This window comes from Syngnathus floridae, unplaced genomic scaffold (genome assembly GCF_059516105.1).
Source record: "Syngnathus floridae isolate MCC-2025c unplaced genomic scaffold, RoL_Sflo_1.0 HiC_scaffold_96, whole genome shotgun sequence".
Classification (NCBI taxonomy): domain Eukaryota; kingdom Metazoa; phylum Chordata; class Actinopteri; order Syngnathiformes; family Syngnathidae; genus Syngnathus; species Syngnathus floridae.
Genome location: NW_028284124.1, coordinates 48,491 through 65,296, shown reverse-complemented (window position 1 = coordinate 65,296; position 16,806 = coordinate 48,491). Strand labels below are relative to the sequence as shown.

The window sequence follows — 16,806 nt, the reverse complement described above, 5'->3', positions numbered from 1 at the left end:
GGAAAATGGCGGCGATGTTGACAAAGACACAGCGGATGGTAACATACGACTAACAAGAGAAATATTTTTATTTTCTGCTTGCAACTGGACCGTCCAGAGCGTACACGGTAAGTACAACTCATCGTTTTTAAAAAGAAGTACTTTTGTTGCCCTGAAAAGCGAGTGAGCGTGGCGTTTGTGGGGGACGTCGAATTTCGACGATTCTTTCTGGTCAACGGTTGTAAATGATTGTGTTGATTAAAAAAGAAAACTATGTAACTCTACTTTTAACTGCCGTTTCAGATAGATTTGGAATTGCATCACATCCAATTTTGCCTGGGAACAAACAGATTAAATAAATCTTAGTTTTGAATAAGCCACTCCTTCTCAAACAAGTAAACTCTGCCCATTTCGCGCAGTAGATGTTCTGTTGATATCTAGTATTTATACAAAGTCATAATTTAAATTGCTTTCAACCTTCATTCATCGGTTCAACCAACATTACTCGCTCTTATTACCAACTTGTATTGATTTAACTAAGCGTTTAATACTTCCTATCAGGTCTCAAGTCAAGATTTGGCAAAATACAATTTCAGCAAATCCAATTTTGCCAGGGAACAAAAATAGATTAAATAAACTAAATAAGTCCTCTTCCCATTAAATAAATCAGAAAAGTCTGTCTTGTAACCAGTCCTCTTCAAACAAGTAAAGTCTGCCCATTTTGTGCCGTAGATTTTGTGTCTATGCCTAGTATTTAAACAAAATCATAATTTAAACGACTTCTTTCCTTCATTCACTTTGGAAATTTGGAATTGCAGCAAATCGAATTTTGCCAGGGAACAAAAATAGATCAATTAAACTAAATAAGTTTTCTTCCCATTAAATGAATTAAAAAAGTCTGTCTTGTAACCAGTCCTTTTCAAACAAGTAAAGTCTGCCCATTTTGTGCCGTCGATTTTGTGTTTATGCCTAGTATTTATACAAAATCATAATTTAAAGGACTTCATTCCTTCATTCACTTTGGAAATTTGGAATTGCAGCACATCAAATTTTGCCTGGGAAGAAAAGTAGATTAAATAAATTTAATAAGTCTTACTACTTCCCATTAAATAAATTAAATACGTCTTACTTGTTTCCACTCCTTTTCAAAACAGTAGTTTAAAACGAGGGCCCTTCACTCAATCTTTAACCTCAACCCCGCACGTTGTGTTGTATCTGTGAATCTTGGTTGTGGCCAAATGATAGTTTTCTTTCATTCGTTTAGGTTCCAAGAAAACTTGATGTAACTCTACTTTTAACTGCCGTTTCAGATAAGCGGGTATTACGTCGCAGTCATGTGCCGCGGATATGACGTAATTGCCCGAACCTCCGCCAAAATTCAAATCTGTTGGCGCGATGGCCGTGAGCCGCTGAGCAGCGACGATTATCAACAGAAATATCTTTATTTTCTGCTTGCAACTGGACCGTCTAGAGCGTACACGGTAAGTAACACTCATTGTGTTTAAGGAGATTTACGTTTGTAATAGCAGAAGTGTAGCCGCGTTGCGTTGTACGTGTGAAAATTGGTCGAGGCGAAATGTTAATGTTTAATTTCATTCCTTTAGGTTCCACGGTGTTTGTTGGCTGCAAGTTTTCCACTGCAAGAAGAGGCTCGTATCATTGACCAGGAGCGAGCTACAATGGTGAGTAGCCATAACATTTATGTTAAACACTTCCTATTTCATGTCTAACAGTACTTGATTTAACAAATAACCATAAATAAATACAGTGTGGGCACTGAAGTTAACATATGTGATTATACTGCCTAATCTGTCACAGAGTAGATTGTTGCAAAGTAATATAAGATCCAAAGTTGTAATTCAGAATAGTTTTCAAAAGAAGGCCATTAGAATTATATACAAGTACGATTACCCTTAACATAACAACAAGCTATTAATTAAATCACAAATTCTTCAATTCAAAGATTTGGTAGATTATCAGACAAATAATGTCTAACAGTAATTGATTTAACACATCACGATAAGTAGATTGAGTGTGGGCACTCTCAAGTTAACATATATGATTATACTGCCTAAACTGTTACAGAGTATGTTGTTGCCAAGTAATGTAGAATAGATCCAAAGTAGTAATCCAGAATAGTTTTGAAGAGGCCATTAGAATAATAAACAAATCTGATTACCTTGAACATAATAACAAGCTAAGTGTTTAATATGTCCTATGAAGTCAAAATTGGGCACCATCATGTGGTGAAATTTGGAATTGCATCACATCCAATTTTGCCTGGGAACAAACAGATTAAATAAATCTTAGTTTTGAATAAGCCACTCCTTCTCAAACAAGTAAACTCTGCCCATTTCGCGCAGTAGATGTTCTGTTGATATCTAGTATTTATACAAAGTCATAATTTAAATTGCTTTCAACCTTCATTCATCGGTTCAACCAACATTACTCGCTCTTATTACCAACTTGTATTGATTTAACTAAGCGTTTAATACTTCCTATCAGGTCTCAAGTCAAGATTTGGCAAAATACAATTTCAGCAAATCCAATTTTGCCAGGGAACAAAAATAGATTAAATAAACTAAATAAGTCCTCTTCCCATTAAATAAATCAGAAAAGTCTGTCTTGTAACCAGTCCTCTTCAAACAAGTAAAGTCTGCCCATTTTGTGCCGTAGATTTTGTGTCTATGCCTAGTATTTAAACAAAATCATAATTTAAACGACTTCTTTCCTTCATTCACTTTGGAAATTTGGAATTGCAGCAAATCGAATTTTGCCAGGGAACAAAAATAGATCAATTAAACTAAATAAGTTTTCTTCCCATTAAATGAATTAAAAAAGTCTGTCTTGTAACCAGTCCTTTTCAAACAAGTAAAGTCTGCCCATTTTGTGCCGTCGATTTTGTGTTTATGCCTAGTATTTATACAAAATCATAATTTAAAGGACTTCATTCCTTCATTCACTTTGGAAATTTGGAATTGCAGCACATCAAATTTTGCCTGGGAAGAAAAGTAGATTAAATAAATTTAATAAGTCTTACTACTTCCCATTAAATAAATTAAATACGTCTTACTTGTTTCCACTCCTTTTCAAAACAGTAGTTTAAAACGAGGGCCCTTCACTCAATCTTTAACCTCAACCCCGCACGTTGTGTTGTATCTGTGAATCTTGGTTGTGGCCAAATGATAGTTTTCTTTCATTCGTTTAGGTTCCAAGAAAACTTGATGTAACTCTACTTTTAACTGCCGTTTCAGATAAGCGGGTATTACGTCGCAGTCATGTGCCGCGGATATGACGTAATTGCCCGAACCTCCGCCAAAATTCAAATCCGTTGGCGCGATGGCCGTGAGCCGCTGAGCAGCGACGATTATCAACAGAAATATCTTTATTTTCTGCTTGCAACTGGACCGTCTAGAGCGTACACGGTAAGTAACACTCATTGTGTTTAAGGAGATTTACGTTTGTAATAGCAGAAGTGTAGCCGCGTTGCGTTGTACGTGTGAAAATTGGTCGAGGCGAAATGTTAATGTTTAATTTCATTCCTTTAGGTTCCACGGTGTTTGTTGGCTGCAAGTTTTCCACTGCAAGAAGAGGCTCGTATCATTGACCAGGAGCGAGCTACAATGGTGAGTAGCCATAACATTTATGTTAAACACTTCCTATTTCATGTCTAACAGTACTTGATTTAACAAATAACCATAAATAAATACAGTGTGGGCACTGAAGTTAACATATGTGATTATACTGCCTAATCTGTCACAGAGTAGATTGTTGCAAAGTAATATAAGATCCAAAGTTGTAATTCAGAATAGTTTTCAAAAGAAGGCCATTAGAATTATATACAAGTACGATTACCCTTAACATAACAACAAGCTATTAATTAAATCACAAATTCTTCAATTCAAAGATTTGGTAGATTATCAGACAAATAATGTCTAACAGTAATTGATTTAACACATCACGATAAGTAGATTGAGTGTGGGCACTCTCAAGTTAACATATATGATTATACTGCCTAATCTGTTACAGAGTATGTTGTTGCCAAGTAATGTAGAATAGATCCAAAGTAGTAATCCAGAATAGTTTTGAAGAGGCCATTAGAATAATAAACAAATCTGATTACCTTGAACATAATAACAAGCTAAGTGTTTAATATGTCCTATGAAGTCAAAATTGGGCACCATCATGTGGTGAAATTTGGAATTGCATCACATCCAATTTTGCCTGGGAACAAACAGATTAAATAAATCTTAGTTTTGAATAAGCCACTCCTTCTCAAACAAGTAAACTCTGCCCATTTCGCGCAGTAGATGTTCTGTTGATATCTAGTATTTATACAAAGTCATAATTTAAATTGCTTTCAACCTTCATTCATCGGTTCAACCAACATTACTCGCTCTTATTACCAACTTGTATTGATTTAACTAAGCGTTTAATACTTCCTATCAGGTCTCAAGTCAAGATTTGGCAAAATACAATTTCAGCAAATCCAATTTTGCCAGGGAACAAAAATAGATTAAATAAACTAAATAAGTCTTCTTCCCATTAAATAAATCAGAAAAGTCTGTCTTGTAACCAGTCCTCTTCAAACAAGTAAAGTCTGCCCATTTTGTGCCGTAGATTTTGTGTCTATGCCTAGTATTTAAACAAAATCATAATTTAAACGACTTCTTTCCTTCATTCACTTTGGAAATTTGGAATTGCAGCAAATCGAATTTTGCCAGGGAACAAAAATAGATCAATTAAACTAAATAAGTCTTCTTCCCATTAAATAAATTAAAAAAGTCTGTCTTGTAACCAGTCCTTTTCAAACAAGTAAAGTCTGCCCATTTTGTGCCGTCAATTTTGTGTTAATGCCTAGTATTTATACAAAATCATAATTTAAAGGACTTCATTCCTTCATTCACTTTGGAAATTTGGAATTGCAGCACATCAAATTTTGCCTGGGAAGAAAAGTAGATTAAATAAATTTAATAAGTCTTACTAGTTCCCATTAAATAAATTAAATACGTCTTACTTGTTCCCACTCCTTTTCAAAAAAGTAGTTTAAAACGAGGTCCCTTCACTCAACCTTTAACCCTATTTATTCACCTTCTAGGCTAAGTGTTAAAGGCTAAGTGTTAGAGGCTAAAAGCCAGAGGCTAGGCGCCAGAGGCGAGTTTTTGTGGGCTGAAGTTTTAGTGGGGTTAGTGTGAATACAATCCAAAAGAATACAACAGAATACAATACAATAGAATATAATACATAGATTAAATTCAATAGCTCTTACTACTTCCCATTAAATAAATTAAATACGTCTTACTTGTTCCCAATCCTTTTCAAAAAAGTAGTTTAAAACGAGGGCCCTTCACTCAACCTTTAACCTCAACCCCGCACGTCACATTGTGTTGTATCTGTGAATGTCTGTTGTGGCCAAATGATAGTTTTCTTTCATTCGTTTAGGTTCCACGGTGTTTGTTGGCTATGTTTTCCACTGTCAGAAGGATGAAAATACAAAGTACAACGCTTGGACGTGGGCGAAGACGTCACCGGTGAGTCCTTCCTTCCTATTTATTTACCTTCTAGGTGCTAAAGGCTAAGTGTTAGAGGCTAAGTGTTAGAGGCTAAGTGTTAAAGGCAACACAATACGAACAACACAACACAATACGAACAACTCAACACAATATGAACAACACAATATGAAACACACAACACAATACGAACAACACAACACAATACGAACAACACAACACAATACGAACAACACAACACATTACGAACAACACAACACAATACGAAAAACACAACGATACTGCACTGAACAACACGATACCGCACTGAACAACACGATACCGCACTAAACAACACGATACCGCACTGAACAACACCATGCCGCACTGAACACCATGCCACACTGAACAACACCATGCCGCACTGAACAACATTATGCCGCACTGAACAACACCATGCCGCACTGAACAACACCATCCCGCACTGAACAACACCATGCCGCACTGAACAACACCATTCCGCACTGAACAACACCATGCCGCACTGAACAACATTATGCCGCACTGAACAACACCATGCCGCACTGAACAACACCATGCCGCACTGAACAACATTATGCCGCACTGAACAACACCATGCCGCACTGAACAACACCATCCCGCACTGAACAACACCATGCCGCATTGAACAACACCATGCCGCACTGAACAACACCATCCTGCACTGAACAACACCATGCCGCATTGAACAACACCATGCCGCACTGAACAACACCATCCTGCACTGAACAACACCATGCCGCACTGAACAACACCATGCCGCACTGAACAACACCATGCCGCACTGAACAACATTATGCCGCACTGAACAACACCATGCCGCACTGAACAACACCATGCCGCACTGAACAACACCATGCCGCATTGAACAACACCATGCCGCATTGAACAACACCATGCCGCACTGAACAACACCATCCTGCACTGAACAACACCATGCCGCATTGAACAACACCATGCCGCACTGAACAACACCATCCTGCACTGAACAACACCATCCCGCACTGAACAACACCATCCCGCATTGAACAACACCATCCTGCACTGAACAACACCATGCCGCACTGAACAACACCATGCCGCACTGAACAACACCATTCCGCACTGAACAACACCATGCCGCACTGAACAACACCATCCTGCACTGAACAACACCATCCCGCACTGAACAACACCATGCCGCATTGAACAACACCATGCCGCATTGAACAACACCATCCTGCACTGAACAACACCATGCCGCACTGAACAACATCATGCCGCACTGAACAACACCATGCCGCACTGAACAACACCATGCCGCACTGAACAACATTATGCCGCACTGAACAACATTATGTCGCACTGAACAACACCATGCCGCACTGAACAACACCATGCTGCACTGAACAACATTATGCCGCACTGAACAACACCATGCCGCACTGAACAACACCATCCCGCACTGAACAACACCATGCCGCATTGAACAACACCATGCCGCACTGAACAACACCATGCTGCACTGAACAACATTATGCTGCACTGAACAACACGATCCTGCATTGAACAACACCATGCCGCACTAAACAACACCATCCTGCACTGAACAACACCATGCCGCACTGAACAACACCATGCCGCACTGAACAACACCATGCCACAATGAACAACACCATCCAGCACTGAACAACACCATGCCGCATTGAACAACACCATGCCGCACTGAACAACACCATCCTGCACTGAACAACACCACCCCGCACTGAACAACACGATCCCGCATTGAACAACACCATGCCGCATTGAACAACACCATGCCGCATTGAACAACACCATGCCGCACTGAACAACACCATGCCGCAATGAACAACACCATCCCGCACTGAACAACACCATGCCGCACGGAACAACACCATGCCGCACTGAACAACACCATCCCGCACTGAACAACACCATCCCGCACTGAACAACACCATGCCGCACTGAACAACACCATGCCGCACTGAACAACCCCATCCTGCACTGAACAACACCTACCCGCACTGAACAACACCATGCCGCACTGAACAACATTATGCCGCACTGAACAACACCATGCCGCACTGAACAACACCATGCCGCACTGAACAACACCATGCCGCACTGAACAACACCATGCCGCAATGAACAACACCATCCCGCACTGAACAACACCATGCCGCATTGAACAACACCATGCCGCACTGAACAACACCATCCTGCACTGAACAACACCACCCCGCACTGTACAACACCATCCCGCATTGAACAACACCATCCCGCACTGAACACCATGCCGCACTGAACAACACCATGCCGCACTGAACAACACCATGCCGCACTGAACAACACCATGCCGCACTGAACAACACCATGCCACAATGAACAACACCATCCAGCACTGAACAACACCATGCCGCATTGAACAACACCATGCCGCACTGAACAACACCATCCTGCACTGAACAACACCACCCCGCACTGAACAACACGATCCCGCATTGAACAACACCATGCCGCATTGAACAACACCATGCCGCACTGAACAACACCATGCCGCACTGAACAACACCATGCTGCACTGAACAACACTATGCTGCACTGAACAACACCATGCCGCACTGAACAACACCATCCTGCACTGAACAACACCTACCCGCACTGAACAACACCATGCCGCACTGAACAACATTATGCCGCACTGAACAACACCATGCCGCACTGAACAACACCATGCCGCACTGAACAACACCATGCCGCACTGAACAACACCATGCCGCAATGAACAACACCATCCCGCACTGAACAACACCATGCCGCATTGAACAACACCATGCCGCACTGAACAACACCATCCTGCACTGAACAACACCACCCCGCACTGTACAACACGATCCCGCATTGAACAACACCATCCCGCACTGAACAACACCATGCCGCACTGAACAACACCATTCCGCACTGAACAACACCATGCCGCACTGAACAACACCATGCCGCACTGAACAACACCATGCCGCACTGAACAACACCATGCCGCACTGAACAACATTGTGCCGCACTGAACAACACCATGCCGCACTGAACAACACCATCCCGCACTGAACAACACCATGCCGCATTGAACAACACCATGCCGCACTGAGCAACACCATCCTGCACTGAACAACACCATCCCGCACTGAACAACACCATGCCGCACTGAACAACATTATGGCGCACTGAACAACATTATGCCGCACTGAACAACACCATGCCGCACTGAACAACACCATGCCGCACTGAACAACACCATGCCGCACTGAACAACATTATGCCGCACTGAACAACATTATGCCGCACTGAACAACACCATGCCGCACTGAACAACACCATGCCGCACTGAACAACACCATGCCGCACTGAACAACACGACGTCGCACTGAACAACACGACGCCGCACAGAACAACACGACGCCGCACAGAATAACACAACACCGCACAGAACAACACAATACCGCACAAACAGTTTTAGATAATATTACGTCGCAGTCATGTGACGCGGACATGACGTCAATAGGCGGAACTCACGGCAAAATTATACTCCGTGGGCGTGGCTTGCAACAGGAAGTAGGAAAGCGGCAATTCTGGCAAACAAGACACAGCGGTTAGTAACACGATGACTAACAAGGCAAATATTTTTGTTTTCAGCTTGCAACTTGACCGTCTAGAGCGTACAAGGTAATTACAACTGTTTTTTTTGAGCCCTGAAAAGCGAGGGAGTTTGGAGTTTGGGAGGAACGTCGAACTCGGCGTCTGCTTCCAGCCACAGACGCCAAATTTCGACGATTATTTCGACTGGTCAACGGTTGTAAATTATTGCGTTGACTAAAAACTTTATTTAACTCTACTCTTAACTTTGCCGTTTCAGATATGCGGGTATTACACCGCGGAAATGACGTCAATAGGCTGAACTCTCGCCAAAATTCAAATCTGTGGGCGCAATGGCCTTGAGCGAGACACCGGATACAAACACGACGATTATCAACAGAAATATCTTTATTTTCTGCTTGCAAGTGGACCGTCTAGAGCGTACACAGTAAGTACAACTCATTGTGTTTAAAAAGATTTACGTTTGTGTAGTTTGCGTTGCGTTGTATCTGTGAATGTTGGTTGAGGCTAAATGTTAATGTTTAATTTCATTCCTTTAGGTTCCACGGTGTTTGTTGGCTGTATGTTTTCCACTGCAAGAAGAGGCTCGTATCATTGACCAGCAGGAGCTACAATGGTGAGTACCCCTTTCGTCTTCCATTTATGTTAAACACTTCCTATTTCATGTCTAACAGTACTCGATTTAACAAATAACCATAAATAAATACAGTGTGGGCAGTCAAGTTAACATATGTGATTATCCTGCCTAATATGTTTATCACAAATATGTCACTAATCACTAATATGTTTATTTGTTTATCACAACACCTTTGGACCTTCAGCAATCGATTATTTCCCTTCATCTACAGAGAGACAGAACGATGGTGTCTTAAACATCTCATTCATTTCACCAAATAACTTCACGCAGGTGGATAACGGCCGTCTCGGTCACGCTATGTTGCGTGATGCAGTTTTGAAGAACCAAATGCATTTATTCAATGAATAAGTCAAGCTAGTTCTATGTTTATGATGTTGTAAGTTACGGTATCGATTGAAGTTGAGTTCGAAGCCAGTGGAAAACAGCGCTGCGTTTGTGCTCTCCAGGTACAAATGTTGTGATCTCTGACTGACGACCGGGCGAGACTCGAGTAAGAGATGTCCAAACGAGCTCCGGCAGGGCGGGCCAAGGCGGAGCGAACGGACGCCCTTCAGGCCGCCAATGACGAGCTGAGAACCAAACTGATGGACGTCCAGTTAGAACTTCAGCAGGAGAAGAACAAGGTGAAAACCTCAACAGACAGACACTGCCTGCCTCCCTGCCTGCCTCCCTGCCTGCCTCCCTCCCTCCCTCCCAGATTTCCCGATGTAGATTAGACATGCGTGTGCCATGACTGTGTCAGCCTACATCAACAAATGCACCGAGGACGTCAGCACCACTAAGAATATCATCACCCGGGGCAACCAACGACCCTGGATGACTGAGGAGGTACGTCAAACGCTACGAGCGCGGAACTCTGCCTTCAAGTCTGGCGACAAGGAGACACTGAGGACAGCGAGAGCCAACTTGAACCGTGCCATCAGGAAGGATAGCGAAGCGAGACCACAGTCGAAAATTTCAGGATCGTTTCCACGACGTCAAAAACATCAGGAGTATGTGGCAAGGCATACGGGCGATTACAGACTACAACTCACCCTCCCCCCCCCCCCCCCCCCCCACGGTGGGTGTAGTTGATGCTGACTTTCTAAATGGTCTAAATAACTTCTTTGGGAGGTTCGAGGCACTAAACGGCACTCCAGCAGTTAAAACTGTCCCCCATCAGAAAGAGGAGGTACTCTGCCTTGACTCCGCCGATGTGTTGAAGACCCTGAGGAGAGTCAACCCCTGTAAGGCCCCTGGCCCCGACAACATTCCTGGGCGTGTGTTCAGGGAATGTGCAAGTCATCTGGCTGGGGTCATCACAGACATTTTTAACACCTCGCTGGGCCAAGCCACAGTGCCGGCGTGCTTTAAGACTGCCTCCATCATTCCGGTGCCGAAGAAACCTCAAATCACCTCATTTAATGATTACCGGCCTGTTGCACTGACTCCGGTTATGATGAAGTGCTTCGAAAGGCTGCTTAAAGGTCACATCGTTTCCAGACTCCCCCTATTATTTGACCCGTTCCAGTTTGCCGACCGGCAAAACCGCTCCACTCAGGACGCCATCTCCTCCGTTCTTCACCTGAGCCTGGCTCACCTGGAGGAGAAGAACACCCATGTGCGGATGCTGTTCCTGGACTTCAGCTCAGCGTTTAACACCATCATCCCACAGCATCTGGTAGGAAAATTGGAACACCTGGGCTTCAACACCCCCCTTCGCAACTGGCTGCTAGACTTCCTCACCAACAGACCTCAGTCAGTCCGGGTCGGACAGAACACCTCTGATGTCATCACCCTCAGCACAGGCTCCCCTCAGGGCTGCGTCCTGAGCCCCCTGCTGTTCACCCTGATGACACACGACTGCGTCCTCAGGTTCACCACCAATCACATCGTGAAGTCAGCAGACGACACAACGGTGGTGGGGCTCATCAGAGACAACAACGACCTGGACTACAGAGAGGAGGTGGAGCAGCTGGTGGGCTGGTGCAGAGAAAACAGCCTGATCCTGAATGAGGAGAAGATGAAGGAGATCGTCGTCGACTTCAGGAAAAAACAGCCTCACCACGCTCCACTGATCATCAACAGCTCAGCTGTGGAGGTGGTCAGCACCACCAAATTCCTGGGGGTCCACATCACAGAAGACCTCACCTGGACTATGAACACTACGGCACTGGTCAAGAGGGCACAGAAGCGCTTGTACTTCCTGCGGAGGATGAGGAGAGCCCACCTGCCCCCACCCATCATGAGGACGTTCTACAGGAGCACCATAGAGAGCATTCTGACAAGCTGTCTCTCTGTATGGTGTGGAGGCTGCACCGCCTCCGATTGGAAGAACGTGAGGAGAGTGGTGAGGACAGCAGAGAGGATCATAGGGGCTCCTCTTCCCTCCATTCAGGACATTTCATCTCAGCGCTGCATGTCCCGTGCCCGTAACATCATCAATGACCCATCACACCCCCACCATGGACTGTTCTCCCTGCTGCCCTCTGGGAAGAGGTTTGCAGCATCCGCTGCAGGTCCACCAGGTTCTGCAACAGCTTTTTCCCTGCTGTCATCAGACTGTTGAACACTAGAACTGTTGAGCTCTAAACTGAACTCTGCATCACACATTCACAGAACTGTACTTTATGACACTACGGACCTCTATCTTGCACTATCTCGCACTACCAACTTTACTGAACTTGTATAAACCCTTTAAATAGAAGTTTAATACATGGTTTAGCATTCCTCTGCACACTCTTGAATACTGTTTTGCCTACTTGCACTATTGCATAATTATCACTGCTGCACTTTATACTTATTTTTAATATATATATATATATATATATATATAGTATATGTATATATATATATTTTCATAGGATATGTTACTTCTATTCAACTGCAATATCACTACTTTGTTGTAAGACGTATGCAATGGAATTTCGTTTTGTATGCACCATGTGCAGACAAGATGACAATAAAGTTTGTCTAAGTCTAAGTCTAAGTCATGTCAGGTCAGCTGTCTGGAGAGAGAGAGAAGTCAGGACCTGCGGGCGGAGCACCACCGTGCCACCGCCGCCATGACGGAACTCAAAAGCAAACTCCATGAGGAGAAGCAGAAAGAGTTAGCCATTACCAGGGAGACATTACTGCGGCAGCATGAAATGGAGCTGATGAGAGTGATCAAAATCAAAGATGGAGAGATCCAGCGACTGAATGCCTTGGTCCTCAGCCTGAGGGACGGCTCCATGGACAAGGTGATCCGCTCTATCCGTGTCTGACTATCCGCACGCCACGTCGGGCTTCGATGCGGCCGCTACCGTATTGTGTAGCTTGTCCCCAGTAAGCGTCGCGGCGCTCCGTTGCGGTCTCAACGGCCCGGTGTGGCGCAATGTCTGCTCAGGTGAGGAGGGGGGGCGCTTTGCTGGCGGAGGTGGAGGAGACGCGGCGGTGTCGGGAGACCGAGCGGTGTCGCCTCCACCAGGAGCGCGGAAGAAGCCCTGGCAGCGGCCCAGCAGGCCTGGCAGTCCCGAGCGGCCGAGCTCCGATCGGCTCATCACCAGCATCGGGAGGAGCTGAGCCGAACCAAGAGAGACTGCGAGAGGGAGATCCGCCGACTGGTAGGACTGATCAGATGCGCGGTGCGTGGCTATGTTCCCAATTTCGTTGTATACCTGCAGTGCAATGACACCTAAGGCATTCTATTCTATTCTATTTCACAAGAAGAAAATGTCCGGTTGCTCGCTTCGCTTTTGTCACAGCAAAGGTGTTCTAGTCGATTCAAGAAAAAAATTGGCCGGTTGCTCTCTTTGTTTTTGTCACAATTCTGGCAAATGAGTTTGCCCGCCTGCCTGAGCGCTCCCCGTTTGTACATCCAGACGGATGAGATCAAGCTGAAAGACAGAGCGGTTAGTGTTTTGGATGAAGCCCTGGGGCCGGCCACGTCCACCGCCTTCAGCTGCAGACTCAGGCTGCCGAGCAGCAGATCGCTGCCCTGAGGGATTCCCAAAGGGCGGGCCTAAACTACCCTGGAAGTGGGGTCAACGCCGCTACTAGCAATCCTCTTCATTGCGTAAGCCACCTCATCACACACTTGCAGTACGCATGACTTAGTTCGTTGCTGGAGGAAGGTAGCACAAAAACAGTTTTGAACTTTGAACGAGTGCTTGTGTGTGTGTGTTGCGGGGCGTTTTCAGTCTCAGGAGGATCGGGACACGCGACGGTTTCATCTGAAAATCGCTGAGCTCAGCGCAGTCATCAGGAAACTGGAGGATCGAAACGCCCTGCTTTCTGAAGAGCGCAATGAACTGGTAATTTATTGACGGCACGCTTGAAGGTTTGCGCTACGTTTGATGCGCGCCATCCAGCGAGGCACCCATTGCGCTTGCTTATTAGTTGAGCGGCGCGGCGAGTCGGTTGCCTGGTAGATGTCTTTTATTGGGAGCCAAAGCCACGATTCCGTTCAAACCGATGCAAAAGGAATGGATACGTTCTGGCCCGCGTGTTGTGCGTCTTTCACATCCCGCACTTCATGCTTGCAGCTAAAGCGACTGAGAGAAACAGAAAGCCAGTTTCTGCCACTCCTGTACAAAAACAAACGCCTGAGCAGGAAGAATGAAGAACTCTCGCTGGTGCTGTGCCGCCTTGAAAACAAAGTGCGCTTTGTCACCCAGGAGAACGAGGAGATGGCAAGCTTGGTAAGTCGACGCGGACAACGGCGGCGTGCCAACAGAGTCCACTGCATTTGTGTTCCACAGAGAAGGCCTAGTTCGCTCAATGACCTGGACCGCGGTTGCGGCCAGCAGGACGGTGAAATGGAGTTCCTTCAAGTTGTGGAGCAGCGGCACATCATCGACGACTTGTCCAAGGTCTTCAGGCAGGCGACTCGGTGCACGTACGGCAGCGCCGCGCTCGCTCGCTGTCGCCAGGAAACCTTTTCCGTCCAAAGCTTGGCCGGCGGCCGCCATCCAAAAAATTGGCCCCTTAAATTCCGACCTTTCAAGCAGGAGCATTGTGCGCACGCGTTTGAACACGCTTTAGACTTGTTTTGCCGTTTTCAGCAGCTCAAAGCTCCCGTTTTGTCAGCGCCTTTGCCACTCGCTGTGCGCTGAAAACGACGGACTTGCCCGGCTGCTCAGCCCGTCAACCATGAGCCGCGAGCGCGACGTCATTGTCCGTAGGCAGCTAGTGGCAAAATGCACCCTGTTAGAGTTGCGCTCGCTCCAACTTATTTTGCAAGAACCACACGGGAGACAAGTAAGTTCTTTTGGACACCTGCAGGTGGAGAGTCCATCCGTTGTACGAATGAAGTCTGACTCTCGGCTCCTGCACGAGCATTTTAATTAAGAGAAACAGGGTGGGTGTAAGAGTGGATTGAATAGAGGAAGCCCTTGACCTCTAGTCAAAACATAGCAAGGGGTGTTTTACGACTTTGTGTAGGAAGGGATAAGCGATAGGGATAAATAAGGGATAAATAATATTATTTATTACAGGTTGCAGTCAAAGTCAAAGCAACATAATGATACGATAAAGATAATCTGGAAAACCCTGACACACCCTGTAGTTGTCACTTTTGGAAAAGACGAGCGTCCCTCCAATCATCGCCGGTGACGTGTTTTTCAGGCTCTGGAGACAGGAGCTCATGTCAGAAATGTCATTGTGAGTCGCGTTTGTTTCTGCGCCGGAGCCATTCGTTCCCTTTGCATCCAAAGAATCTCAAAGGCGGATTATTTGTGTCGACAGGAGAAAGATTTGCTGCTACGATACCGACGTCGAGAATCTCTGAGGAGGAACAAAGCGTGAGGTCCTGCAAGGTGAGTCTGTTTGTTTGCGGCTGCTTGGTGTTGCGCAAGATGAAATGGCCTTTTTCTCGCTATCGTTCCTCTCGTCGATTCATCGTGAGGTGTCGCTTCAGTTTGTTCAGAGAGATGTTTGCTTCCGCGCCCGCAGGTCATCGAAACATTTTACGGCTACGACGAAGACGTGTTGGTGGACTCGGACGGATCGTCCTTGTCTTTTCACACCGACAGAACCCCCGACACGGAACCCGAAGAGGTAGCCCGCCATTTCTGCCAGCGTATTGGCACCAAACATTCCTCTTCAGCCTGGAATCGGACTCGTCTTTGCGTCGCGGGTGCTTTGTCGCCGGTCTGACTGATTCTGGTACTAGTGCTGTGTTGCATTGGTGTGTGCATGAAGAGGCGGAGCTTCGCTACCGCCAGCTGACGCAAGAATATCAAGCGCTGCAACGAGCCTACGCTCTGCTAGCCCAGACCAGCGAAGGGGACTACGACGCCGAGAAGGAGATCAAGGTGGCGCCCCTTTCCGCAACCCCCGGCCGGGTCGCAGCCTCCCCGTTCTCACCCAGCCTCGGGTGTTCTCTGGTCTGAAAGGAGGAGGAGGAGCCTCCCTCCTCCTCCTTTCAGACCAGAGAAAAGCTGATGGTAGAAATGGGTCACTATCAAAGCAGAGTAGCAGATCTGGAGTCAGCGCTGAAGCAACAAGGACAGGTAAGCTCATCAATGAGCACACCTTTTTCTCAGACAAAATAGCTACATTCTTCAGTCACTCATTCGTCTGGCATTACTGGACCAACCCCCCCCCCCCCCCCCCCCCCCCGAACGTGGCTGGGAAAATGCGGAGAAAAGCAAATGTCATTTTCCAGTCAACCAAAGAATTTGTGGATGAAAATGACACAACATTCCAAAGCTGTCCACGCGTTTGTCTCTTCTAGAATGTCAAGTGGGTGGAGGAGAAGCAGCTGCTGCGTCAGAGCAATCAGCAGTTGGCCGAAAAGGTGACGGAAAGAAAGGCGCTGGGCGGAGTCGCTTGGCGTCACACCCGTCGGGAAGCCCCGCAGATGAGGTCTGACTGTCTTTTCAGGTCAGGCGGATGGAGGCGGAAGAAGCGCGTCTGAAAGAGCACATCCAGGATATCCGAGACCAAAACGAACTGCTTGAGTTCCGCATCCTGGAGCTGGAGGTGGGAAGACTCGCACAAGCGTGTTGAGGCCAGAGATGTGACGGA

At 45.9% G+C, this 16,806-nt stretch overlaps 1 protein-coding gene and 2 long non-coding RNA genes across 3 annotated transcripts; all 3 read left to right on the top strand.

Moving 5' to 3' along the window:
* LOC148377736 (uncharacterized) lies at positions 1-11,341 on the top strand. The gene is made up of 11 exons (XM_088368153.1): positions 1-107; positions 1,290-1,460; positions 1,584-1,661; positions 3,234-3,404; positions 3,528-3,605; positions 5,422-5,510; positions 9,219-9,248; positions 9,439-9,606; positions 9,719-9,795; positions 10,263-10,439; positions 10,559-11,341. Exons 2-8 carry the CDS (start codon positions 1,314-1,316, stop codon positions 9,464-9,466), a joined length of 621 nt encoding a protein of 206 aa, XP_088224279.1. The 5' UTR covers positions 1-107; positions 1,290-1,313; the 3' UTR covers positions 9,467-9,606; positions 9,719-9,795; positions 10,263-10,439; positions 10,559-11,341.
* Positions 11,342-13,340: 1,999 nt separating this feature from the next.
* On the top strand, positions 13,341-14,060 carry LOC148377735 (uncharacterized). Its single transcript, XR_015856476.1, has 3 exons — positions 13,341-13,400; positions 13,659-13,852; positions 13,977-14,060. It is a non-coding gene; the product is annotated as an uncharacterized LOC148377735 (long non-coding RNA).
* A 1,007-nt stretch (positions 14,061-15,067) lies between these two features.
* Positions 15,068-15,852, top strand: LOC148377734 (uncharacterized). Its single transcript, XR_015856481.1, has 3 exons — positions 15,068-15,438; positions 15,523-15,593; positions 15,730-15,852. It is a non-coding gene; the product is annotated as an uncharacterized LOC148377734 (long non-coding RNA).
* Positions 15,853-16,806: the final 954 nt, after the last annotated feature.